The following is a 27,810-nucleotide window of genomic DNA, read 5'->3' as shown; positions in this document are numbered from 1 at the left end:
TTCTCTCTCTGCCAGCTTGTTCCGTAGCTATGGGCATGAGTTAGGAAATGCCCCCCACCCCCCCCCCACACACACACATGGCCTTCCCCTTACTCAGAAAGCACCATTAGTCATTGGTGGGCTTCTCTTCATAGGGAAGGCTTCATTGAAGAGTGGACATCATGCAAGGGAGCCAGCTTGGTGAAGAACCAACGGAAGCATATCCAGATATCCTGGGTGGGGTTTGGTATGTCAGCAGAACAGAAAAGAGGGCCAGTGTGATGGGATCTTAGGCAGGGATGGGGAGAGGCCTCAGGGAGACTGGCAGGGGCCAGAGCCTGTGGGGCTTGTGGGCCAGCAGAAGAATTTGGATTTTATTCTAACGCAGTAAGGAGCCACTGGGGAGATCTCAGCAAAGAAGTAACAGGAGCTGATTTACTGGCTCATGGTATCTATTAATCACATAGAGTTCTAGAGACATCCCCTCTCCCAAATCTACCAGTATCATGGTGACTCATCTGTCATTTTTACTTCCTTTTTGGTGGGGTGGCTGGTCAGGCAGACTGCAGGACAGATAGACAGCAGCCCAGCCTCTACCTGCAGGACTCACAGAGGGCAGAGGAATGTGTTTAATGACACCACAAGGGAAAAGGCAGCCAGATCCTGAAAGTGGAAAACTACATGGGACGAGTGACCTCATTCCTTCCACAAGTGAATAGCGTCACAATAAAGGTGATGGGCATGGGGGAGACATTATAGAAGAGACTTACAAAATATACCTGCCAGAGTAGGGATCTTGTTTTGGATCCTGATTTAAACAAACCAACTCTAAAAGACACCTTTGAGACAATGGGGGAAATGTAATGCAGATATGGGGTATTACATGATATTAAAGAATTCTTAATAATCTAGATGGATGTGATAAAGGTATCGCGGTTAATTTTGAACGGCCTTAACTGCTAGATATATAAGCTTAAGTTTTTACAGGTGAAATGAGCTGATACCTGGGATATATTCTAAAATATTCTGTCAAATAAAAGTTGTAGGAGTGGGTGGGGAGATGAATCGGGAATTGTTAACTGTTGTTGAAGCTGGTGGGGTACTCATCCTGCTCTTCTTTGCTTTGAGTATGTTTGAAAATTTCCATAAGAAACAGGTTTTTTTTAAATGAGCATAAAGCTGCCACACAGAAAAAGTCTTTCTCTGGGAACAGTAACATCACATCTCACCTTTGCCTTCTCTCCTTTTTCAGCATGGCAGGGAGGACAGCCCAGCAGCCTGCTGACCCGCACCCACATCTGCTGCCTGCTCTGTCCTGCTGAGCCACTCATACTGGAAACCCCAGGACCGCACCTGCCTCCTGAGGTTGTCCTGGCTCAGTTGTCCACAGCGATGGTGGAGAACTGGACTCCACAGGCTCACAACCTTCCCGTCAGGCTTCAGGGGCCAGCATCCTTCATCCTGGGACTGGTGGCCCTGAACAATGGCTGAGGGCCAGGGGACCCCATAAAGTCACTCCACAGCTCACGGGGGCCAGTAGCACTCCAGTGCCCGTGGACTATGACCACCTATCGGCCCATCCCCAGTGATGGTGTGGACCTGGCAGCCAGTTGTGGGGCCAGGGGGGCCGACCTCCTCCCCGGGCCACACACAGGGGACTATGCTCCCATGGGATTCTGGGTCCAGAACGGAGGCATGCCCCAGCCCATTGGTGAGAGCCCAGTCAGTGCCACCACCCGCCCCAGTCCCACCACCCCTGCAGTGCCCAAGATGGGGGTGCGCGCAAGAGTGGCCGACTGGCCGCCCAAGCGGGAGGCGCTGAGAGAGCAGAACAACCCAAGCCCCTCACAGGACGCAGACGGCGCGAAGGCCGCAAAGGTGGCCCATTCCATGAGGAGCATGCAGAACGGACAGCCCCCCGTCAGCGCCGTGGCTTCCTCGGGGCCCAAAGCCTTCCACCGACTCTCCAGGAGAAGGTCCAAAGATGTGGAATTCCAGGACGGGTGGCCCCGGTCCCCTGGCAGGGCCTTCCTCCCCCTGCGGCACCGCAGCAGCAGCGAGATCACCCTCAGCGAGTGCGACGTGGAGGACGCGGGCGAGCCTCGGGGGTCCTGGCACACGGGGGCCCTGCCCCTCTTCCGGGAGTACGGGAGCACGTCCTCCATCGACGTGCAGGGCGTGCCCGAGCAGAGCTTCTTCGACATTCTCAACGAGTTCCGCAGCGAGCAGCCCGAGGCCGCGGGCCCCCAGAACCTCCGCGCGCTGCTCCACGCCGACCCCGGCGCCCACGTCCCGGGGGGCAGCGGCGGAGCCAAGGCGGACCCCCGCAACGGCCAGCCCGCCAAGGACAGCCTGCTGGGGCTCCAGCCCGCCAAGGAGAAGGAGAAGGCCCGGAAGAAGCCGGCGCGCGGCCTGGGCGGTGGGGACGCCACGGACTCGTCCATCTTTCGGAAGCTGAGGAGCGGGAAGGCGGACGGCGAGGCGGGCCGGGCGCCGGGGGAGGCCGAGGAGGGCCGGAGCCCCCCGGAGGCCGGCCGCCCGTGGGTGTGCCAGAAGAGCTTCGCCCACTTCGACGTGCAGAGCATGCTGTTCGACCTCAACGAGGCGGCCGCCAACAGGGTGGCCACGGCGCAGCGGCGCAACACCACCACGGGCGCCTCGGCCGCCTCCGCCACGGCGGCCCTCTCGGCGTCGCGGGCACACGGCCTGGGCGGCCTGGACGCCGCCTTCCCCAGCACGGAGGACCTGAACTGCAAGGAGAACCTGGAGCAGGACCTGGGCGACGACAACAGCAACGACCTGCTGCTCAGCTGCCCGCACTTCCGCAACGAGATCGGCGGCGAGTGCGAGCGCAACGTGAGCTTCTCGCGGGCGGCCGTGGGCTCCCCGGGCGGCGGCGGCGGCGGTGGTGGTGGTGAGGGCCGCCCCGCCGAGCCCGCGCTCAGCGCCCACCGCACCAACGCCAGCATCTCGGTGCTGGAGGTGCCCAAGGAGCAGCAGAGGACGCAGAGCCGCCCGCGGCAGTACAGCATCGAGCACGTGGACCTGGGCGCCCGCTACTACCAGGACCACTTCGTGGGCAGAGGTGAAGGGGCGCGCGGGCTGGCGGGCCGCAGCTTGTCCCCGGGGCTCCCGCTGCGCATGCCTTCCCTGTGTGCCAGGCCCCGAGGAGGCAGCACGGGGCGGGGGGGGCGGGGGGGGCGGGGGGGCGGTGCTGAGGATGCAGTGAGCGGAGCCTCATCCAGCGCTTAGCTTGGTGCCTCACACAGGGATGAACTCGCCAAAGCCTCGAGCCACAGGAGACGATAGGCATTATTTAGCATCTGTGTGCTGCGTTCAGCTATGGGCCAGGCCCTTTCTAGAGCCTGGGGATACAGTATTGAGCAGCTTAAAACTAAGATCTTGTCTTCCTAGCACTTAAGTGGGGGGAAGGCAATAAAATTAGATTAATGTGTGAAGTATATAAGGTGTTCTAGGGTGGGAAGCGCTATGGAGAAAAGTAAAGCAGGGGAGAAGGAAATAGTGACCAGGTCACAGGCTGCATTTTCAATAGGGAATGGCCTGGGAGGGCCTCCTAGGTAGGTGCCATTTGAGTACTGAGCTGAAGGACAGAGCTGTGTGGAGATTGGGGACAGTGTTCTGGCACAGGGAAGAGCAAGTACAATAGTCCTGAAACACTAAGGAGGAGGAAGGAGTCCAGTGTTGCTGGGACAGAGTGACTGAAGGAGAGTGGAAGGAGCCCAGGCAGAGAGGTGATGGGGGCAGATCGTGTGGGACTTTGTGGGTCATGGTGATGAGGACTCTTGCCTGCACCCTGAGTGAGATGGAGCCACAAGAGAGTTCTGAGCAGTCGAGGACCCTGATCCAACTCGGGTGTTACAGCCTTCCTCTGGGGGACAGACGTGGGGCGATTGGGAAGCAGGGAAACCAGGGGGGAGGCTGCTGCACTAGTTCAGGCAGGAGGTGATGATGGACAAGTCTAAGTTGGGAGCCCATGCGTGGGGGAAGAAGCCAGCAGGTTCTGGATCCCCTTTGAAGGTGGAGCTGTTGATGTTGTGAAGGTGTTAACACCAGGGAGAGATGGGCTTCCTCTGTCACGAGGTTCGTCAGTGCTGGTGGGGCAGTCGCAGGAGACAGCATAGCCTAATGCAGAGGCCACAAACCCAGGCAGCTAAGGGGCCAGGCAGCGACTGAGCAAAGGGCAGTCCCTGCTCAGCCCCACCTCACTGTAGGCATGCAGGAAATGCAGGAAAGCCCATTGTTGCCAGCCTTTTCAATTTTTCTAGATTCTCCTGAAATTAAGTTCGTTTGGTTTTTTTTTTAATGTGGATTCTCCTCATTTTTAAATGTTGACAACTGTATTGATTTGGAATTGCTTATAACTGCCAGTGACAGGCTTTAACGACATAGATGTTTATTTCTCCAATATAAAGAAGTCTGGAGGTCAGCAACCCAGGGCTGGTATGGTTTCTCCTCAGCATCAGTGGAATGCCAGCCTTAGCGCATGGCCTCCAGCCCCCAGAGTAGTCTCCTGGCCCAAGAAGGCTGCTGCAGTTCCAGCTGTCACATCCACGTTTCCAGGCAAAGAAAAAGAGGAAAGGGTAAGGGAAAAAAGATCTCCTGTCAGCCCCTTTTAAAGAGCTTTCTCATAAGCCCCATCCAACCACAGCTGCTTATTGACCACTTCTATCTACAAGGCAGGCTGGGAAATATAGGTCTTTAGCTAGACAAATCCCCCCTCTCTACTCGTAGGGGATTTTTCTTGAAAAGGAGGAAGGGAAGAATAGAATGGGTAGGCAGCTAGTACTCCACAGCAACGAGTTAAAAAAATTTTTTTTAAACCAGTGTCCTAGTCAAACCTAACAAAATGTCAACTAAGTCATTCCATGGGATTCAGAGCACGTGCAGTCTCTGGAGCTCCATTGTTGCGAGTCAGACAGCCCAGGGTTTGGGATGTCTGTGTCATAGCTTATTAGCTATGTGACACGTTTCACTCATTGGATTCTGTATCCTCATGTGAGGAATGTTGGGGTGATTATAGCAGTATCACACGCCCCAAAGCAGAAGCACACAGAAATTGAAAATAAAAGGATGGGCAGGGGGAGTTCCAGGCAGTGGCTAACCTGGAGAAAAGAAACTTGAATAGTTGTGAACCTTTATGCACCTGGCAACCTGGGTTAGGGGATAAGTATTTAAAAATTGACAAGGCTGCAGGGAGAAGTGAACAGATCCACAATCAGTGGGAGACGCTGACACGGTCTCTCTGAAATTGACAGATCTAGTAGTCAAAAAAATAAGGCTGAAGAGGATTTGAATAACTCAATCAAAACCTGATTCTACTATATATATAAATGTAGAATCAGGTTTTGATTGGGTTATTAATTATATATTATGTTATATATAATTACTAATTTTATACCTAACCAACAGATAACATGTTTTTTTCAACTCACACATTCTTTTCAACTCACACATGGAAATACCTACACGAAAGACTATGGTGAGGATCATATAAGATTGTATGTTAAAACAGTTCTTCATTGGGCAGGTAATAAGTACTCATCATGGAGCTTCAAAAAAAAAAAATCCATTTCCTTTCAAAAATGGACTTCTTTGGAGCCCTGGAAGCTTATAAATAAATTACTCATTGGTTATTGTTTATTGAGTGCCTACGGTATGCATTGGTGGAAAATAAAACAAAACAACCCGTACAACTGTTTCAGGAATGAGCTGCTATCTGTGGAGCAGATAATTCTTCTGTTCTCTGACCAGCTGTGGAGATGGTTTAACCCGGTGCAGGTGCTGGTCTGACCGGTGCCGTTAATTAACACACATTATTTGGGCCTTAGATAATCCTTTGATTCACTAAGAGCACCTTGTGAGAACAGGAACCATCAGTTAAATATTCAGAGCACTGGGATGGGAAGGAATTCCTGGCAATGGTTAGATGTTGACCTCGTGGACTTGGGTTAAGACCGACTGCTGGTGGGTTATCTACCACAGGCAGGAAATACTTGGGTTATACATCAGGAAGAAAACGTTTGCCTGGAAGGATTATAAAATAGCAACATGTTTAGAGAAAGAGGGGAGACAGCTGTTATTTAGGGAAGAGAAGAGATTTGCTCTGTGATTCAAAGGTTCCATCACCGCAAGGGAAGAGTAGTTTAAGTGTCCTAGCTGTTATAGAAACGTGGCTGGATAAAGGTGATGCCTAGGGGCTTGAATCATGGTCCCTTTTCTCTGACAGACATCATGCCCTTGGATGATAATAGCATTTCTTTCGTGCTTACTGTGTCCCCGGCCCTGTGCTAAGTGCTTCACGCTTATTAACCTATTTAGTTTTTTTTTTTTAAAGATTTTATTTATTTATTTGAGAGAGAGAGAATGAGAGAGAGCACATGAGAGGGGTGAGGGTCAGAGGGAGAAGCAGACTCCCTGCCGAGCAGGGAGGCCGATGCGGGACTCGATCCAGGGACTCCAGGATCATGACCTGAGCTGAAGGCAGTCGCTTAACCAACTGAGCCACCCAGGCGCCCTAACCTATTTAGTTTTGACCACCGTTTCGGGAGGCCGGTCCATCCTTACTGATCCCATTTTACTCATGAGAATGCTGTGGAGCACCTTGGCCTGGACCATCCATCCAACCTAGTGGCAGACCCTGGATCTGAGCCCGGCAAGCAGCTCCCTGGAATAGAATCTTCACCACTTCATGGGGCCAGTCAGCAGCTAAGCTAACAATGAACATTTGCAAATCTGGGATAATCATAGCGAGGCTGGGTTCTTACCCAGTGCCAGACACTGCACTGAGCATTTAATATGTGTAGCTTCGTTTCATCCTCACATCCACTCAATGAGTTACGGGTAGCGTCAGGGCCCCCCATTTCTCAGATGAGGGAACTGAGGCTCTGAATTGGCAGAGGTGGCACAGTCCGGTCTTGCAGTCGGTCTGTCAAGTGTGGCCGTGACCAGGAGGTTTGTGTGAGCAGGATCCCACGGGTCGCACAAGAACCTGCCCCGGGCCTGGCGCATCACCCCTCCTTCCAGAGAGCTTACTCTGAACTCGCCCGCTCTTCCTTCCCAGAACATGCCAATTACTTTGGTGTGGACGAGAAGCTGGGGCCAGTGGCGGTGAGCATCAAGCGGGAGAAGTTGGAGGACCATAAGGATCATGGGCCGCAGTACCAGTACAGGATCATCTTCCGGACCCGCGAGGTAGGTCGCATCACTGTCGTTAGCTGCTCACCTCTGTGAGCCCTTAGTCTGCGCCGGGTTCTGCGGGCACGTGCTTCCGCTTACATCTCACGTAAGCCGGTAACCTCCTGAGGGCAGTCCTGGAAGTCCCTCCATTTTACAGAAGAGAAAACTCAGACTCAAGAGAAATTCAGTGACTTGTATAGGATCAGCGAATAAGGGGCCAGGCCAGGATTGGAACCTTGGAGAGCCCAAGATTGCTACACGTGCAAGAGGTTCACTCTCGTTAGCATAAGAAATAAAGGGAGAGCCATAAGGGATTCTTTCAGAATCTTGAGATGTCCTGCAGAATAGAGAGAATTAAGGCAGCAAGCCTCGGGCAGGGCAGGAATTGGGGGATCTCAGCCACAGCAGCCACTGCTGTCGACGCCGTTCACCTCACAACACTCCCGGTGCTTTCAAGTCTGAGTAGAGAAACCCGTTGTCCTGGGTTGGTCGGAGGTCTTCGCCTAGATTAAATACCAGCTGTGGCTAGGGAACAAGGCCTGCTAGGGGCACCCTGCTCAATTAGGGTGAATTGTAATGGACAGAAATCTAGTTCTAACTGGTTTAAGCCAGAAATAGAATTCATTGGTTCATATAACTGCAAATCTGGGGTAGGACTAGCTTCAGGCATAGCTGGATCCAGGCACTCAAATGATGTCACCAGAATTCTGCCCTCTGACCGCTCTGCTCCTCTAAGCTCTGCTTCTTTTCTGCATTGTGAATGTCATTCTCTTTTTTGCCACCAGCAAGCTCTCTCCATGTCATGGGAAAATGAGACTGGTGGCTCAGCTCTTCTGCATCTTTATACGTTCTCCTCCACAAGGGAGATATTTGCTGCCAAATGTGTGGGGAGGACTCGGATTGCCTCTGCTTGGATCACATGTGCTCCACTGGGTCTGGGGGCAGGGCAGGACGCTGTGATTGACAGTTCTATCAGACCCACCTGGAGGAGGCAGCTGGGGAGTTCTTCTGCCAAAAGAGGGGAGCTGGGCTAGCAAAAACAATAGAGACTTCCAAAAGACCCAAGTAAGGACCACCTTTCCAGAAAGGGGGTGGTAGTCATCTGGGCAGGCCCCCCCAAAATGGGTCTCCCTCAGCCCTGCCTTGCCCCGTCTCCCTTGTTCCTGGCCTTTGCCCAGACGTGGGAACCCAGCAGGCCGCCGCCGCCAGGGGCTTTGGGTGTGGGGCCAGCCGAGCCTGGACGTCATCCAGACTGGCAGATGCTGTACCAAGGGCCCTAGCCCATCCCCTCATGACGACCCTCTCGCTGAGGAGGAATGGGATGGCACAGGCTTTGTGGCAGTTTAGAGGAGGTGGCCCCCAAACCCCATGCCCCCGACCACAGGTGGTCACCAGCCCCTCTGCCTCCCAGCCCCCTCCCCACTCTCCTTACCTTTATGGCCAGATGAACACCAGGGCAGAAGGTGAGGTGACAGCTCACACTGCTTCAGATTGTGTCATGACATCCAGGGAACTGCTGGGTGAGATGACAACAGTCAAACAGGAATAAATAATATTTGTTACAATGACTCTGATGTTGCCGATCTCCTTAACGCTGTCATGTACCAGATTTACCCTTCGTGTATCTTCACGCACTTAAATGTCCTGACAGTTCCATGGTGAAGGCACCGTTTGCCCCATTTCTGGAAGACGAAACAGGCCCCGAGAGGTTAAGGGACTTGCCCAAAGCACCTCCGGAGTCCGCCTGTTCTCCGGCCCCCGCTCAGCTGCCTCTGGGATCCCGCTGACTCGGCTCAGTCTCCCCGACAGACCCACTGCTGAGTTACAAACTCACCTTGGTGCTAGCGCTGTGGTGGTGGTGGTTTTTATTAATAAAAGTGGAATACAGAGAACGAATTTTTTAAAAAACCAGCCTGCGTCGCACATACCGGGGCTCCTGAGCCCTGGGTGAAGGGATCCTAGGTCGGGGAGTAACATTTTTGCTGTGGTTGCTCTTCAGTAAGTTTGAAACCGGCTTAGTGCCGTGCCTGCTTCCATCCACTTCTGAGCCCCAGCACCCACAAAACTTGCCTCCAGCCCTCCCCAGGGTGGGGGTGAGGCTCTTGAGGCTCAGGGCCGCAGGTCTGGGATTCGTTCACTCGGCCCTGCTATCTGCCAGCCCTGCGCTGGGCACTGGGAGCACAGGAGTGAATGAGGCAGCAGAGATGTTTGTGGGACTACGCCCTCGTCGGGGAGGCAGGCAATACACACATACTTTAGTAAATCACACAGTGTGGTAAGCGATGACAAGGTAGAAAGTAAAGCAAGGAAGAGATAAGTGTGAGGGGTGGTTCAATTTTTTTTGGCAGAATGGTCAAGGGAGGTCTCACTGGGAAGAGAACATTTGAGTAATGACCTGAAGGAGTTGAGAGAAGGAGCCATGTGGACATCTGGAACAAGAGCATTCCGGGCCGAGGGAACAGCCAGGGCAAAGGTCCTGAGGCAGGACCGTGTCTGGCACATTGGAGACCTGGTATGGAGTCCTAGTTTGGCCGCCCACCCGCTGTGAACGTGGGCCCCTGGCTTCTCTCCTCAGAGCCTCCGTTGCCCCCTTGGGAATCCCAGTCTCACAGGACCGTGGTGTGGGCCCCGAGGTTACACATACAGGCAGCACCAGGCCTGGCACTCGGGGGGAGCCCAGTGAAGTTAGTTGGCAGGGAGTCTCCGTCTGCTGTCCCCATGTCACATTTCAGGCAGGCCTTTTTCTGCCCCCACAGCCTCAGCCTTGAGCCCGACTCCTTGTGGAGCTGCCCTACTGGGCACTTGGGCCTGAGGACCTCCTCATCTGGGGTTGAAGGGAGGGCAGCGGCCAGCAAGGTTTGCCTCGCCTCTTGCTCGAGCCCTTCCTGTGGCGGCGGCAGGGCAGACAGTCACGCATCCAGCAGCAATAATAGCTAACACTCACAGCCAGACACTGTCCTAAGTGTTGCGTGTGCGTGGAGCCTTCAGGTCCTCTCAACAGTCTCATGAAGTGAGTCCCGTTGTTCCCATTGTGCAGGTGAGGGTGGGAGATGGAGGCCCAGGGAGATCATCATTTGTCAGGGTCCCCAGTGGCAGAGCCAGGACGTGGACCCAGGCTGCCCGGGGCCCGAGCCCCAAGCCCAGGCTCTTAACCGCTCGGCACCCTGCCTGTTGGGTCGAGTTTGAATTCTGGCTCTGGGAACAGACAGCCCTGGTTTTGGTCCAGCTCTGCCACTCACTGGCCACGTGACCTGGGACAGATGGCTTTGCCTCTGGGCTTCTCGGTTTTTTCATCTGTAAATAGGCTTTGTGCTGTTTGCTCCCCATCTCCAGGAGCGGCCGAAGGTTCTCTTGCATCGGCACACAAGGCTGCAGGGCAGTGAGTGCCCTGGCTGTCGCTCTCCCCCACGAGGTGGGCCGTGCCGGGGAGCGAGGGTTGAGCTCACGGGCAGAGTTCTGTCCTCCTGTCCACATGCACAGATCTCAGGCTCCCGTAAACCGAGGTGTGGGGTCCAGAGTGAAGGGCTCAGGCTGTTTTCCAAGCCAGCAGACCAGCCTGCCCCAGATGGCCACCCCCGGCCGCCAAGCGGACAGTCAAGTGGGTCCCCATCTCCCAGCAGATGGGTTGTGAGCATTGGCAGCACTGAGCTTCCCACCAGGGCAGGAACAGACTGGGAGCTGGGCTTTGGCACCTCACGCCTGAACATCAGCACCCCCCCCACCCCCCAGCCTGGACAGGACGAGCCCCGGGCCAGGGCTGCCCCGTCCCGAGCCCCTTGCTGGCCTCTCCCTCCCAGTTCACAGGGAACTCCAGCCAGCCAGGGGCAGTCTAGCCTCTTGACCCAACAGGTTCCCCTTAGCCCAGCAAACACGAGTTTTTGACAGGCTTCAGTTTTGTTAGGGTTAGAGGTTTGAAGTTGTCTTTTGTTTTTAATTTAAAAAATAATAGTCACTCATTAAGAATTTAAGTATATAAGTGTACGAAGTAGAAAAGGGAGAGTCTCCTATTAAGTGAAAAAAGCAAGGAGCAACAGTGTATTGACTAGGACCTCGTTTGTGTTCAGGAGGTAGCTCTGATTGTGTGTGTTTATAGAAATAATCTCCAAAGAGTATTGTTAAATGGGGAGAAAAGCCAACTGTATCTTCCTGTTAAAGATTAAATTTAAATTATTAACTATGCATATGCCTTTGTACAAACACATTTGACATGTGTGTATCCATAATGATGTCTCTTATGTATTGAGCGCTCACTGTATACAATGCTGAGCACTGCACGTGGACTATCTTACTGAATCTTTACAAGCCTGGGAGGTAGCTGCTATTATCCCCATTTTATAGATGAGGAAACAGGCACAGAGAAGTTAAGCGTCTTGCCCAGGGTCACACAGCCAGGGAAAGGGTACAGTCAGGATTTGAACCCAGGCAGACAGACACCTCAGTGACTTCCCAGGAAACGTTCCTGACTCAGATGCATCCCCTTCTCCGTTGGGCAGCGGGGCGGGAGCAGGGAGACCAGGAGTAGGGCTATTATCATAGGCCAGGTAGGTGATGACGGTGGACAGACCAGGTGGAGGTTAGAGATGGCTGGCCACTCGTTGCATCCTGCCAGTGCCCTACTTATTATCCCCAGCAGACAAGGAAAGGCTGGGAGCTTTTCAGGTCGTGGCTTTTGGTTAAGTCTTCAGAGCCAGAATGTAGAGGGGCCACCTGTCTCTAGTGTGGGAGAAAGAATGAGGTGGAGGACCATGCTTCCCCTTGGGCCCAGCAGAGGGCGCTGTGGGCCAGTGTCAGCAGGATACAAAAACCCTGATCCTGTTGGTGCATTCTTTGAAACCCACTGTCCCAGGGCTTCCCAGACCAGCAGGGCAAAGCACCCGTCATCATTGCTTTTCATGATCTGTTTCAAGATCATGATAAGAGAGTACTTGTTTATTAATTACTGGGGCCAGAACTAGGAACTCCCAAACACGAGATCATCATTCCTTCCGTGCATGCCTCTTGCCCAGGTCCTTTTTGGAAAGGGTGGGCTGTATGCTTAGAGGCGACGTCATGACACGTTGTTTTTGCCACCTCCTGTGTCAACATGTTCACTTAGGGCCAGCATGTTTTTCCAGTTAACACTGATCCTCCTTAGTCTTTAAACCATAGCCTCAAGTGTGTTCTGGGTGCTTGTAACAATCGCCTCAGGGAGGATATTTTTACTGGTATTGCTGCAGACCCCCCATTGTGCTGTCTTGGGGGGCGCTGGAGCTGCAGGGCCTGGCCCTGCCCATGGCATCACCTGATGGCCAGCTCACGTTGTGGATAGAAGCCAGAACTGGTGCAACAGGGACACGAAGCAGCTGGGGTTCTCAGGGTAAGCGGGGCGTAAATTGGTACAACCACTTGGAAAACTTCGGTAAAATTGAAGATTAACATGCCAGGTGACTCAGCAGTTCCTCTCCTGGGTATGAACCCAAAAGAAAATGTGTTCATGTGCACTACGAGGTGCTTCTGTGAGTGTTGCTAACAGCAGCGCTCATAGTTGTCCCAGCACTGGAAGCAGTTTCTGTGCTCAGCGGTAGAATGGATTACATCCGTTGTGGCAAAACATCAGCTCCTCCCAGCAGCGTGGTCGAATCTCGTATGCAAAGCATTGAGAGAAATAAGCCAGATACAAAAGAATACAAACAGCATGAAGCTCAAAAACAGGCAGAAATAAATTGTGGAGTTGGAAGTCAGGGTAGGGTTGCCTTTGGGGAGGAGGAGAAGGGATTTGGAGAGCTGAAAATATTTATCTTTTTGATTTGGTGGTGATTACCTAGGTGTTCACTCGGTGGTAATTCCTTTAGCTATGCTTACGTATGTTGCGTGCTTTTCTGTATGTGGATTATACTTCCCGGTAAAAAAAAAAATTTAAAAACCTTCAAAGAAAAAAGTCATGAGTTTTGGAAAAGTCAGGGCTGCATTGGAATCCTGGTTCAGTCACTTTAATTTTGGTGACCTTAGAGAAGGCACCTAACCTCTCAGTGCTTCAGTTTTTGTTTTTGTTTTTAAGATTTTATTTATTTATCTGTTGAGAGAGAGAGCGCACACACATATGTGCACACAGGTGGGACAGAGGGAGAGAATGTCCAGCAGACTCCCTGCTGAGCGCAGAGCCCAACGAGGCGCTCGATCCCACAACCCAGAGAGATCATGACCTGAACCGAAATCAAGAGTCAGACACTCAACCAACTGAGCCACCCAGGCACCCCAGAGCTTCAGTTTTCTTATCTGTAAAATGGAGATAACAAAACCTCCCCTGAACAGACCTATACATCGAAATAGATAATTACTCTTGTACCTGGAATACAGCACCTTCACAAATGGGACTTTGTTATACAGGTCTGTCAGAAACTGCTTTGTCTGTAAACCTGAAAACCTGACTAACCATAGCTAGAACACATAGAGGGTTGCTTTAGTTCTCTAATGAGAAGTCTGGAGGTAGGCAACTGCAGAGATAAACTTTTCTGTGGTTTTTTTTGTCTCTTTCCTCATGATGATAAGATCATAAGCCACAGCTCCAAACATCTTATCCTCACACCAATGTCCTTAACAAGAAGAAATGGGCAGGTGGAAAGGCTTTCCTTTAACTAAGGGAAACAGATGTCCCCAGAAGTCCTTCCCAAGCTGAATGCCCCTCACGTTTTATTACCTGGAGCTAGTCATGTGGCCCACTATAGGAAAAACTTGGAAAGCACCATCTGGGAAAGGGGAATGAGATGGCCGTGATTGGCTGACTCAGGTTTTCAGTCCTGGCTACCCATCAGAATCCTGAGTGGCATTGAAAAGATTATGTGTGTGCGTGAGTGTGCTCACATGTATGTAAATACACAGCTGTATAAATCTGAATACATACATGCACACGTACACATCCCTGGGCCCCACCACAGACCAACCATGGTAATACATTTACACATACTGGAACGAAGGCAGAGTGTTCATTGAGTACTCGCCTTATGGAGCCTGTTTTATTCATTATACTTCTTACTACCTGACATAATCTGTCTCCCCACTTAAATGCCAGTTGGGTGGGGGCAGGGGTCTTTCTTTCATTCACTGCACCCAGAACAGGGCTGTACTCCGGGGGCGCTCAGTTGGTATTTGTTGAACGGACGAAGGTGTGCTCTCATCAGCTTAGTCCTCCCGGCACCTTTCGGGGCTGTGATGCCGTCACTGTACTCATTTCATGAAAGAGAAGGTGAGGCCCAGAGATTTGAAGGCGCTCATGATCACACAGGGAAGAGGCAGCAAGTTCAAGTCCTGGTCCAAACCCAGGGCTGGCCCTGGGGCCCAAGCTTCGGACCATCGCACACGTTGCTCTGAGAACAGGACTCTGTTCCCTTCCTAGGTCCCAAGAGCCTCCTAACCTGCCCTTCTCTCCCTGAAACAGCTCATCACCCTGCGGGGCTCTATCCTGGAGGATGCCACCCCCACCGCGACGAAGCACGGGACAGGGCGGGGCCTACCCCTGAAGGACGCCCTGGAGTATGTCATCCCTGAGCTCAACATCCACTGCCTGCGGCTGGCTCTCAACACTCCCAAGGTGACCGAGCAGCTGCTGAAGCTCGACGAGCAAGGGGTGAGCTGGGGGCCAGCGTGGGGGGCCACCGCAATCCATCCTGGTACCTCTTTCTGTCTTGGTCTTTGTTTTTTTTTTTTTTTCTTTTTTTCAGAATAGAAACCCACCTAAGCTAGTTTCAGTAAAAGGAGGGATCTCTTGTCAAATACCAAGGGTGCCAAGAGCAGGGATGTGCCGGGTTCTCAGGAGAAAAATGAGGATGAGACAGCCACTGGGGTGTGTGTGTGTGTGTGTGCGTGCATGCGCACGCGTACGTGTTGGTGTTGGTATTCCCTCCCCCTCTCTGCACATAGGCTCCCTCTGCTTCTCCACCCTCCCACAGCTCCCAGAGTGACTTCGAGAATGACAGCTACCTGCAGACCCCAGCTGGCTGACTGTCAGTCCGAGGAGAGCCTCTGACTGGCCCACACTTAGGTCAGGTGTCTGTCCAGAGTCCAGTCCCCAGTGACCAGGGGAATGAGCGAGACACACAACAAACATGGCGATTGGAGGCCCACCCCCTAAAAACAGTGTTGACTGTGCTGAGCCCTGAGCCCTCGAGAATTTCCTTTTGCAGAATCTTAGCCAGTTCCAGGCTACCTGCTATGGGAGCCAGCCAAGGCCACGGTCTCTTACTCTTGAGAGAGTGGTGTGGCCCTCTGTAGAGAGAACAGGAGCCCGCTGCACGGACACTTCGTTGTGCCTCTCTGAAATGGGAAGGAGGGAGAGGGACAACGGGGACGTGCCCCCTGTGCCTCTCTCCTTCCTCTCTGGCTGTGGTGCTGGATGGCTGTGGGACCCCGGCAGCTCCCTGGGTGCCACGGCTGAGAAAGCCCCTTTGTTCCGTTCCCTCTGACGTCCCCGCCGGGCCCGCCTCACAGAGCTGCTCTCGCCTCTGCAGCTGTGCCGGAAGCACAAAGTGGGCATCCTCTACTGCAAAGCCGGCCAGAGCTCGGAGGAGGAGATGTACAACAACGAGGAGGCCGGCCCCGCCTTCGAGGAGTTCCTCGCCCTCATCGGGGAGAAGGTCTGCCTGAAGGGCTTCACCAAGTACGCCGCCCAGCTGGATGTCAAGAGTAAGTGGCACGGCGGCCTCGTGGGGGGAGCCGGGTAGATCGCGGGGGGGCCACCACTGCACCCCCACCCCGGGGGCAGAAGTCACAGGGCCTGGTGGTAGCGGGGTAAGGACGCAGGGCAGTGGGAGCTCTCAGCCTCCGCTGACGGGGACGCGGATAGTGCAACCACTTTGGAAAACAGTAGGGCATATTCTAGTAAAGTTTGCAGGTGCACCTCCTCTGGGAGTCAGCAGTCGCACTCCCAGACGCGTCCTCTGAGAACTCGAATACACACACACGCGCGCGCGCACACACACACTGCGCTGGGAGATGTCCTGAGGGTTCATAACCGCCGGCACCTACACGGCGCCCAGCGCGCACGGGCAGAATCGTGGTGTTTCGTGCAGCACAGTGCCGTGTGACAGTGACAGCGATGACAGGAGCCACAGGCGTTAGCCTGGACGAGGGCCGCGTGCTTGATGGTGAGCGGGGACAGCGGGCTCACAGAGCAGGTAGTGAGTGATGCCTTTTACACAGCAGTTATTTGTAAAGCACACTCGACAGTGTATCGTCTGGGGGGGTCGTTCTTGTGCAGTAGAACTCTAAAGAAAAGCAAGGCGGTGATGGACACGACCACGTTCAGGGTAGTGGTTGCCTCCAGGGAGAGGGTGGATATAATAGAAAACGGTAAGGATCGTGGAGTATCGGTGGCGGTCTGCTTCCTAAGGCGGGTGCGTGATACAACACGTTCGTTCTAGCACTTCTGTACGGACATCTGCTTATATGCACATGAGACGCGTACTTGTGACAAATAGGATGGAAGTGTTTCGTGGCAGCTTGGGCGGGATGGAAGAGCGATGTCGTGAAGTCACGTCCTGGCTCCCTGGGGAAAGGACTGACTGCCCCTGGTCCTTGGAGGGGCGCGTTGCTAGGTTCGTTGCTCAGGCGGAGTCGGAAAGCCCTGTGATGGGGCCCGGGCCCCATCACTGGCTCTTCCCCTCGCCTTGCTGAGCCTCAGCTTCCTCATCAGGGAGAGGGAGGCCTAGGTGAGGAGACCGAGTTTGGCAAGATGACAGAAGCGTTCGCAGGGGCCTGCGGCTGTCGTCCGTTCAAGGAGGCAGTGGGAGGAATAAGATCGTCGTGCCATCGCTGGTTTAGGGATCCTGGACCGGCAGCCTTGCCTCCCTGTGCCTCAGCTTCCTCATCTGTCGAGTGAGGCTCGTAGTTGGCGCTTACCTCGGGAGCACAGTGGTGAAGCTAACATACCGAGCCCTCACTCCGTGCCGGACCCCGGGCCTGCCCAGCCTCCCCGAGCTGCCCTGGCGCACAGGAAGCCCGCAGCAAGCGTTGAGCATTAGGACTGTGCTTCTGTTGCTCATTCCTTCAGGTGATTGCTTCACCGCGAAAGGGGCGGGCGTCCCCCTGCTCCTGAGGCTCAGCGCCCTGCCCCAAATGGTGGCCATTACGTTGCCCCCTCCCTTCCCTGAGTTGCTGCGAGGATCAGACTCCAGCGCTGCGCCTTATGGAGAGTCAGCACGCAAGTGCCAACTACTGCCACGTGGCTTGTGTGGGAAGTAGATTGTCTCCGGAGACCCCAGGGAGCACAGTGCTCTTGGCCAGTGTCCCCGGCTACCAGATAGGGATGCCCCGGGCTTGCAGCCACCCGAAGGTCACCTGGCTCCGGGCCTGGCTCTGGCACCGGCCAACAGTGGCTTCAGTGCCCTCGCCTGTCCCAGCTTCTCCCCAGAATGTAAGGCCACAAGAACAGGGTCTTTGTGGTTAGTTCTACCCCTGTTTCCACAGCACCTTCGGTTAAATAAAGCTTGGTGGCCCTGAGTGCCTGAAAGGGCCAACGAATGGGCCTCCTGGGGTGAACCTGACACCCTGGAGGTCCTTGCAGCATGGTTCGTGGGTTCGCTCCTGCATTCGACAGAAACCTGCCAGCCTTCCTCCCTGGGCGGGAAGGAGCTGTTCAAGATGATATGAGCCTGCATGAGGAACCTGATCTTAAGTCTGAGAGGGGAAGGGCCCCCAGAGAACATGGCCTACAGCCTGAGAGGGGTGAGGTGGAATAAAAGAGGCAAAGAGGGAGCAGGAAAAGCATTCCAGGAGAAAGGAACAGCACATGCAAAAGCCCTGAGGTCTAAAGGCTGTCATCCAGGGAATTAATGTGGAGGATGGAGTGAGGAAGGCCGGCGGGACCCACCCTGCAGGGCCTTCAGGGCCCAAGTTTAGGGATTTGGATCTATTTCCTATAAGGAACGTGAAACCCTTAAGAGCCACACCGAGTACTGTTAAAACACCATGGAGTCAGACAGCCTGAGTTCCAGTCCAGACTCCACTGCACCTTGCAGTGTGACCTAAGGCAAGTCACTCCCTCCCTGTGCCTCAGTTTCCCCCTCAGAAACATGGAGCCAATAATCAGATGTGCTCCCTGGTCACAACCCCCTCCCACTGGGGGCAACCAGTGTCCTGACTCTCATGATTATCATCCATCGTTTTGCTACCTATATATGCATCTCTAGATCTAATTTGTTCAGCTTGGTTTTGAACATAATGTGAATGGGATCCTATAGTATGTGCTGCTTTTGTGTCTGGTGTCTTTCATTCAGCATTATATATGTGTGATTGACCCGTGTGGTGACTACAGCTCATTTCAAGGCTTTGTATTTTTTCACAGTATGAGTATACCAGTTTGTTTATTCATCTTTTTGACTGACGTTTGAAGGTGCTTGTTACCCTTATCCCAGGGCACGTGTATGCGATTTCTCTAGGTTATGATCCTAGGAGAGAAAGTGCTGGGTCGTCAGTTAAGCCCATCTTCAGGCTTAATCACTAGATATTACTAAGTTTTCCAAAGTGGTTGTACCAATTTACACACCTAACCAGCCACAGAAAGGGATCCAGTGGCTCTACATTCCCCAACAGTCCTTGCTACGGTCAGACTTTTAAATTTTTACCAGTGTGTTGGGTGTGTAACAGAAGGTTTCCTTTTTACCTAAATTTATTTAATTTTCAAGAGTGGAGTTAAGTGCAAACATCAAGCTGAAAACTAACGCAGATGGCCTGTGGGATGTGGCACAAACCCAGAGGTTTGGGAAACGTGGTGCTAAGTGTGTTTCTGTTGCAGCTGACTCCACGGGCACCCACTCCCTCTACACGACATACCAGGACTACGAGATCATGTTCCACGTCTCCACCCTGCTCCCTTACACCCCCAACAACAGGCAGCAGGTCAGTGGGGCCCAGGGCGGGGGCCCCCACATGATTTCCAGTGGATGCACGACTGAACCCCAAGTCACTCTCCTTCCCTGCGGCTGGTAGCTGGCTGCCTAGCAGGCATCGGTTCTCCTTCTCCTGTCCCGTGCAGTAGATGGGGGGGCCTGTGGCCTTGGAGATGCTCCGCACCATGGGCACGTCACCTGGGGGATGGAGGCTAGATCAGGTGTTGTTTGATACCAGTGTTTTTCTAGCTGTTCCTTGGCCATCCTGCTTGCATCTAGCTACCCAACTTAGCAGTCTCTTGCATCACCAGGGGTCCTGTGAAAAAGAAGAGTGAATCAGTCAACATTATTTCAACAGAAGTAACAGAAACGCAAACCAAACTGCCATAAGCAAAAACTGAGTCTTACCAGGTGGTGTAACTCTCAAGTGCCTGGTTAGGGTTGGCTTTAGGTATGGCTGGATCCAGGGCCTCAGTGTTAGGAATCCTTTTCATTTCTTATCTCTGCTTTTCTTCATCATGGCCTTCACAGGTCTTCCCAAGTAGTGGCAAAGATGCCCCCTGGCAGCCCTCTGCTCACATCCCACCAGGAGAGCCACCCCTGGGGAGAGAGAGCTATGCCTCCCTGGCGTCCCAGAAACGTTTTGTTGACCAGTCACTCACTTGCCGGTCCCTGGGCCTGGGGCAGGGGTGGAACAAGCTGACTGGCCAAGCCTGAAGCACATGCCCACCCCTAGGGAGGGTGAATGGGGTCAGCTCAACAGGAAATGTTGATAGGGATCAGGGAGGTGCTTTCCCAAAGGGCACGCACATGGCTGCCAGAAGAAGGAGGAAAAGGTACTAGGTGGGCAAGAGCAGCTAACGCCTGCTTCATGAGGCTCCTCTCCTGAACATGCCATGCAGACTCTGTCCTGAGACAACTCTTCCTAGTTTCTAAAGAACAGAAACCCCACAGACTTGTGGTTTAGAAAATGCCTGTTTTCTTCATTGGTACAGATGACATTGTAGATTATATAGACCAAAAATGGTCGGATCGGAGTGATCTCATGAAGTTAACCTGGTAGCATTCTGTAAGAGCATTGGTCTCAGAGTTAGCCCTGATTTTGAGTTCTTTCTTTACCACTTCTTAGTTTTGTGATCCTGCATCTCTGAGCCTGGGGTCCCTCCTCTGTAAAATGGGCAGAATGACGGCACCCATATCTTGGGAAAGGTCTCTGCACGAGGCAGGGCCCAACACCCAGGAGGGGCATAGGAGGCAGTCCCTCGTGCTGGATATTTGGTAGGTGGGGAAAGCTTGGGTTGCAGAGTCAAGAAGAAGTGGATTCAAATCCAGGCTCTTTCTTCCCGTGACTGTGTGACAGAGGGCAAGTCACTTAACCACTGGGAGCTTCAGTGTTCTCATCAGTAAAGGGTAAGGATGAGTTCATGCCCCACGGGGTTGTTGTGATAAGATGAGCTGGCCCCTCGGAGACCCGATGGTAAGATGCCTCGCCCGGGGCTGGCCACAGCAAATGGGTACTTTATCTAGCAATGTCACCGGTTTAAAGCACACATAAAGAACAGTTCCGTAGTGTGAATCATGCTGCTCGGTGTAAGTGTATCTGGACTCCACATTCTGGGCCACTTCATGTCAAGCTACACGGGATGCCCATCTGTGGACCTCACGTTCCCAACATGGATCCCTGACCGTGACAGTCACGCAAAGGCTAAACTCATGTAAATAGGAATGCTGTAATGTCAGCAAATAAGTAAAATACTGTGAATACGTCATCACCTGCAGAGGTAACAGTCTCTTGGTCAGAGACTGTGAGAAACAGAGGAGAGAGGACCGGGCTCCCGTGGGCCAGTCCGAAGCCACAGCTGCCCCAACCTTCCCACCCCAGGTGTCCGGGGCAGGGACGGCGCAGCGGCCTGGGATGGGCTCTGCGGGTGGTGTCCGGTCAGCTGCCATGGGCCGTGAGCAAGTCCGCGTCCACCAGCCCATGCGGACCTCCAGTGGATGTTAATTGAACACCTACTGTGTGCCAACACTGCTCTCAGCACTAAGCACACTGCAGTAGGCAGCGAACGAAACACCGGGGGCTCTTTTACCCCGAGTGGGGCAGAGCCACCAGAGGACTCTGAGCAGGGAGAGACATGCCAACCCAGGTCCATGGCTCCCTGTAGCTGCCTGTGGGGACCACACCGGGGAGGGGTGAGAACATGGGGTGGCAGGGAGGCTGCTGTGAGGGTCCAGGGTGGGCCCTCAAGCCAACCTGTGCCGCCCTCCTCTCTCCCGTTTCCATTTACCAGCTACTAAGGAAGAGGCACATAGGAAACGACATTGTGACGATCATCTTCCAGGAGCCAGGGGCGCTGCCTTTCACCCCCAAGAACATCCGCTCACACTTTCAGCACGTCTTCATCATCGTCCGAGCCCACAACCCTTGCACTGATAATGTGTGCTACAGGTACGCATCCCTGCACCGGCTCCCCCCACCCCTGCCCCCTCCCCTGCACGCACCGGAAGTCGCAGCAGCTGATCTCCAGCCTCCGGGCAGCGTGCAGAGAGAGAGCCAGCAGCCGGCCCGGCGGACACCTCCAGTGCTGCCTGTGTGTGCTTCACATCCCCACATGTCCTCACGTCCCCACATCTTCTAAGAGAGTGATCCTCAGTCAGAAAGCGGCATGGCACCCCAGTTTTCATTGGGGATTTGCATTTGCCTGGCATCTTTCGGTTGCAAGTGACAAGAACACCGCCTCGATCTGGCTTAAGGCAGAAAGGCATTTGTATATATCGGCTCTCCCAAATGACAGGTTCAAATGTAGCTCGATCTGCTCCACTTTCCTGTACATTGCTTCGTTTGCTGGCAGCTCTAAGCTTAACATCCTCCCAGCTGCAAATCCAGCAAAAGGAGGACTTTGCTTTCCTCGGAAGAGAAGCTCCAGAATTGAGGCTCACTGACCTGGTTGGGGGGTGAGGAGCCCATCGTGGAGCAAAACCACCACCAGGCCCAGGGTTGGGGTGGGGGGCACAGGGGCTGAGGCACAGGGAGTGACGGCCGGAAGGAGAATCAGAAGATGGAAGGATGGGGGCAGGGCAGACACACACGCGTGCACGCATGCACCACTCGATATAGAGCTGAGGTTTCAGTTCACAGATCAACAGGCCCCACAGGCCTCAGACCATTCAGCATCCTCCCAAGGGCCAGGTCTCACCCCAGGGAGTGGCCAGCAGCCAGAGGCCAAATGGAAAGCTGTCCGGGTATGGGGTGAGGATGTAGTCCTTGGAAACCAGCTGACAGATGACCTAGGCCCGGGCCAAGGGCAGCACATGTCCCTGGAACAGCACCACAGACTCTGGGGAATGGGCTGAGAACGGTTTGAAATTCAAAAGATACAAAAAGAAAAAAAAAAAAAAAAAAGTCACAGTCTCCTCCCACCCCTGCCCCACCCCCCACCACCCAGTTGCCCTGTTAGTTTCTTGTGCATCCGGAAATTTCATACATGTGCAGGTAACTACTTCTAAGTATTCGTTTTCGCCTTGTTAATACACACGGAGCATGTCACACACGCTTACCGATCCTTGAGATCCCCAAACCATCCCCAAACATTAAGTGCTTTTTTATTCCTTATGACCGCACGACATTCCATCGTGTGGATGCATGCGACTCTTCCCCCCGTGGTGGGCATTTGGGTTGTCCTGTCACCCACTGTTCCACTCCATCCTGCGGTGAATAATCTTATTTCTGCTCTCATTGCACGTGCGTCCACATATACAGCTGGGGAAATTCCTAAAAACAGGGTTACTGGGTCAAAGGGTATGTGTGTAGGTGCACTGGTGGTCCTGATGGAATTGCCAGAACCTACCATTTTCCTGTCAGGTGAAGCGGAGAAGGGAGGAGGGTTCCATCACCGTGCAGCGCATGCGGTTACTCGTTCCTGGGACACAAAGTGGCCGCCGCAAGTGCCTCCGTCTTGCGGCTGGGTGAGCCTGAGCTCGCTCGCGGGATGGGATGTCCCAACGTTCCTCGCGTCAGAGGCAGGGCTTGAGCTGGGGGCGTGGGGTGGGCCCCCTCCTTCCCTGCTTCTGCCTGGGCTGTCACAGCAACCCACCGCCGACCCCCCACCTCTCCAGGCCAGCCTTTGGCCTCCAGGATGCTGGCTTTGTTCTGATTCACAAACCCTTGTTTTTTCCTGTTTTTTGTTTTGTTTTGTTTTGTTTCGTTTTAAGATTATTTATTTGAGAGATCGAGCAAGCACCCCGCGTGAGCCGGCGGGGAGGGGCAGAGGGAGATAGAGAATCTCAAGCAGACACCCTGCTGCTCGCAGAGCCTGTTGCGGGGCTTGATCTCACAACCCTGAGATCATGACCTGAGCCGAAATCAAGACTGCGCCACCCAGGCGCCCCTAAACCCTTCTTGTTTTTTACAATTTAAAATATTTTTATTATGCAATATTTTAAACATTCTGAAAAGCGCAGAAAATAATATAACAGACACCCATGTGCCCACCACCAGATTTAACAGATGTTAACATTTTGCCATATTTGCTTCGGCTCTCTTTTCTTTATTTTTAAAGAAAGAAAATGTTAAAGACACAACCAAAGCTGCCCCCCCTCCTTCCCCGCAGGCAGCTGGTCCCCAGACAGACCACACCCTGCCCCCCCGCCCCTCCCCCCCATGTCCCCCAACACATTTCCATCACAGCACCCGTCATGCTGTAAAAATGACTTCTTGGCGTGTCCCTGGCCTCCTTTGAGGATAACCCCGTGTCACATCCCCCTCCATGTATCTGTCATGGCACGGGGCCTGCCATCTAGTGGGCCCTGAAGACATTTTTGCTGACCAGACAGATGCCTGGCCCAAACATCACAGGCCCTGAGGAAATAATTGTTCAAGGAATAACTGTGAGTATTCTGGAAATACTTCCTGAGCTACAGCGACCAGGTGGCCTGGTGTCACACCATCTCCTGGTCGTGTAGCGAGGTGCTGTCTTTGTGGTTCCAAGTGCGCCATTTCTGAGGGGCACGCCGTTGTCCCTGCAGCCTGGGGGCTGTGAAAACCCAGTCCCACCTGCTGGGACGTAAGGGACCAGCTGTTCTCCTTGTCCAGAAAGCTTCAGCAGCTTATAGTTTCATGATTCTTCAAATCGTGGATCAGGACTATGGGAAACACCAAAGTCTGTCACTCTAAGCAGTGAGGTGCTGCCTGGAGAAGTTGCAAAGCTGTTCACATCTGTAAAGTACAGTGTGGACACACCACGAATTAGAAAAACTGGCCAAGTCATCAAATCCCCCCCACCCCGCGCTGTAGGCAAGGCCTCGCCCACAAGGTTTTGGACAGAAGAAAACCCACCTGGTTTATGTGGCCTTCGAAGAACCACACCCCTGGGAAATGCCTTTTTCGGTCAAGCCTCTAGAAAACCTCCTGTGCATTGATAGAACTGTTTCTTCTTGGTCTGTTCAAGTTTAAGTCATTTTTTTTTTTTTTAAGATTTTACTTATCTGGGAAAGAGAGCACAAGCAGGGGGAGGGGCAGAGGGAGAAGGAGAAGCAGGCTCCCCACTAAGCAGGGAGCCCGATGCAGGGCTGGCTCCCAGGACCCTGGGATCATGACCTGAGCCGAAGGCAGATGCTTAACGACTGAGCCATCCAGGGCCCCCTAAGTCGTTATTTTAATCAGTAGTGAACAGCTGTGCTGGTGCTGGGGGATCAGCTAAGCTCCAGGTGGCACCTGCCCACATAGCACTCCGGAACTGGGGAAGGGTCGTTGGACCATGAACAGTGGAGGTAGCAGGCAAGGGATCTGGCCTGACCCGTCTGGGGTGTGCAGGAGCTTCCTCAATGATGATCTGCCTGTGCTCTGGTCCCTTGCAGTCCTTTCTTCATGGGGCAGCCATGGTGATCTTTGCAGATCGTCAGTCTGGTGGTCACTCATTGCTAGCACCTGTGTCCATCATGGACCGTTAAGAGGCAAATGCCCCGCTTGGGTTTTAACAGGGTGAATGAACAGGCGGGCCTAGGTTAAGGGAACCAGTACAGGAGAGTGAGGCGTCCAGGGGCCAGCAGCAGCAGGGAGCCATTACGCAGCCCTTTTGGCTTGATGAGGTTGGAGAGGATGAGAGAAGTTTCTGGAAGCTAGAGAGAGCTATGGCTCTGGGAGAGGGGCCACCAGACAGGAGCTATGGCTGTGACTTGAAGGATCAAGGACGGCAGCCGCTGCCACCAGCCCAGCAAGAAGGCCACAAAGAGAACGCCATCTGCCAACCTCCCTCTCCTGTCCGCTCCCGTCGCCTGCTGCCGCTTCCTGTTGGCAGAATTCACTGGAAGCTGGAGGGCATGGGAAGCCAGGTGAAGGTGACCGCCTGCAAAAACCCACCTTCCAGGGCACTGAGCAGGGCAGAGAATGGCAGAGACCAGATCGGGGGGTGCAGAGAGTGAATAGCGAGTCCAGATGGTTAAAGGATCGCTTGCTCTCACGATTGAGAGGAAAAGTGCTAACACACCGTCAGGGCCCTGCGATGCCTGGCTCCCATCCCGCTCCTCGCTTCTGGACTCCGACCACCCCAGCCTCATCTTTCCCCATCAGGGCTTGCACATGCTGTACCCACTGCGTGCAGGGTCCTCCCCTCAGCTTTTCCTCTGGCTCCCACTCAGCCTCAGAGCCCAGCATAATTATCACTTCCTCAGAGAGGCCCTCCTGGATTCTCCCCCGTCTAGATCCGGTCCTTCTGTTGTTCTGTCTGTAGCCCATTCGCTTTCTTTGTCTTTATAATTTAATTTGTAAGTGTGTGTGTTTGGTTCGCGTCTGCTCCTGGATGAAAAGCTCTGGGGATCAGGGACTACTGTACCCCCAATGCCCAAGAGAGGGCGTCCCAGATATGCTTGTCACACAGAGGGAGGAATGTTACACTGTCCCCCTTGTCATGTGGGGGGGCGGGTGGGGGCTGGGAGTCCTAACCTGAACAAGCCTTGCACTATGTTTGGGTTTCATGGCATATGTTTTAGTCAGGAATCTTGTTATTTGAAAATTATTTTACCGTCGGGAGAGAAGCATTAGGAAATCTCTCCTAACACTGTGCTCACAAGGTGACATCTTTGTGGAGGATGAATACAATGCTCTTTAAGAAACTTAGCAAGCTGACTTCTCACTCAAATACAGCGACTCACACTGGTTTTAATCATCATCACCGAAACAGCATAGCTCCTGGAGTCTCCACCACCCCTTTAAACATCTTCCGGCGAGAGTCACGTTCCCCTGCCCCTGAGTGAGGACTCTGGAAGGGGCCGTAGCCTCTCTGCCTGACTTTAGAAATCGGCTGCCCTACAGTCACTGAGTCGCAACTCGATCCGGTCATTGGAAGGACGTATCAGAGATACTCATCCAATCTTCGGATTTGACTTACCAGCGAATCTTCTCCCACCTCCCAGCTCAGGGCTGCTTCCTGCTGGAGGCCTCAGTGGTTGGGGAGCCTGCTTACCTCTCCTCTGTTCCTCCACGTTGCACTTCTGCAGCTAACGGCTGATTTCTGACATGTCCAGGGTTGGAGCCCCGGGAGGAAATGGGAGGCAGGCAAGTGTCACTGGACTGGGAGCACAGCTGAGCGCATGCTCCCTGGGCTCTGTGGGGGCTCCCAGCCCACCCTCCTGATCTCCCGGGCAGGGGACCAACTGACCCCAGGCTCCTCCTGGCTATCAGTCACCTCAGGGGTGCCTGCTGCTGGCGAGGGTGGGTGCAGACATGATGGGGCTCACCGCCAGCTTTCTCCAAAGGTGTTCCTCCCCATAGGCTCCTCTCTCTCTGTGGTTTGCGTAAGGGGTGAAGGGGCTCACTGGTTTGGCAGATCATTTCCTTTTTACTTTCTCAGTGGCTGTTCGTTTCTGTCACAGCGGCACCTCAGTCATAACCGCAGTAAGAAGGGTCTCTTCTAACTTCTCGTTACAATGAATTTTCAAAATAAGCTGTGTAGAGATGATTTACACGGTATGTTAAGTAATGTTATACGGATATGTGAAAGAAGCAAATCACAGGGTCCTGGGATCAAGTCCCACATTGGGCTTCCTGCCCGGCGGGGAGTGTGCTTCTCCCTCTGCCCCTCCCCCTGCTTGTGTGCTCACTCTCGCTCTCTCAAATAAATATCTTAAAAAAAAAAAGCAAATCACATAAATGTCCCACATCAGTTAGGTGTTCCCACAGTAACACTGCTTAACAAACCACCCCAAAATCCAGTGGCTCATAGGCATTAGCATTTTCTCTCTGCGGCACACGTCCGCAGGTCGGCTGAGGTCTGGCTGGCCTTGGCTGCGGGTCTGCTCCAGGTGTCCCTCCTCCTTCTGGGACCCCCTGAGGCATGTCCCTCTCATGGAGGTGGCAGGAGCACAGGAGGCAAGCCCGCCTCCACCCACCACATTTCATGCCTTGCTTGAAAGCCATTGGCCAAATCAAGCTACATGACCAGGCCCAGGATCGGTGGGGTGGGCATGTACCTGTCCTCGAAAGTGGAGAGGGAGGAGTGAATTTTTGCCAAACTGTAATCTACCAAATAGTTTATACGTATGTAAAATGAGAGCAACTGAAATGGAACAATACTAGGAGAATTATTCTTGGAACGTCAGTGCATCGATGTTCTAACATCTGCTGTCCAGAAAGTAAACATGCATGCATGTGCCCTAAGACTATCTCACTTCCAGTCTAGTTAGCCAGCAACTTACTAGATAGATGTAGATTTCCATTCTTAAAAAGCATACTCCCTGGGGTGCCTGGGTGGCTCAGTCGTTAAGCGTCTGCCTTCGG

General features: G+C 53.4%; 1 protein-coding gene across 1 annotated transcript in view; it reads left to right on the top strand.

Moving 5' to 3' along the window:
* The first annotated feature begins 1,421 nt into the window (after window positions 1-1,421).
* The window catches only part of SIPA1L3 (signal induced proliferation associated 1 like 3), a 93,491-nt gene continuing 67,102 nt past the window's right edge, over window positions 1,422-27,810 (top strand). The window contains exons 1-6 of the mRNA XM_021701025.1: window positions 1,422-3,064; window positions 7,061-7,191; window positions 14,591-14,779; window positions 15,660-15,834; window positions 18,944-19,047; window positions 21,329-21,486. Coding sequence (XP_021556700.1) covers window positions 1,540-3,064; window positions 7,061-7,191; window positions 14,591-14,779; window positions 15,660-15,834; window positions 18,944-19,047; window positions 21,329-21,486 — 2,282 coding nt within the window. The 5' untranslated portion in view covers window positions 1,422-1,539. The remainder of the gene's footprint in view (window positions 3,065-7,060; window positions 7,192-14,590; window positions 14,780-15,659; window positions 15,835-18,943; window positions 19,048-21,328; window positions 21,487-27,810) is intronic.

This window comes from Neomonachus schauinslandi, chromosome 16 (assembly GCF_002201575.2).
Source record: "Neomonachus schauinslandi chromosome 16, ASM220157v2, whole genome shotgun sequence".
NCBI classification, from domain to species: Eukaryota; Metazoa; Chordata; class Mammalia; order Carnivora; family Phocidae; genus Neomonachus; species Neomonachus schauinslandi.
This window is presented reverse-complemented; position numbering and strand designations above follow the sequence as displayed.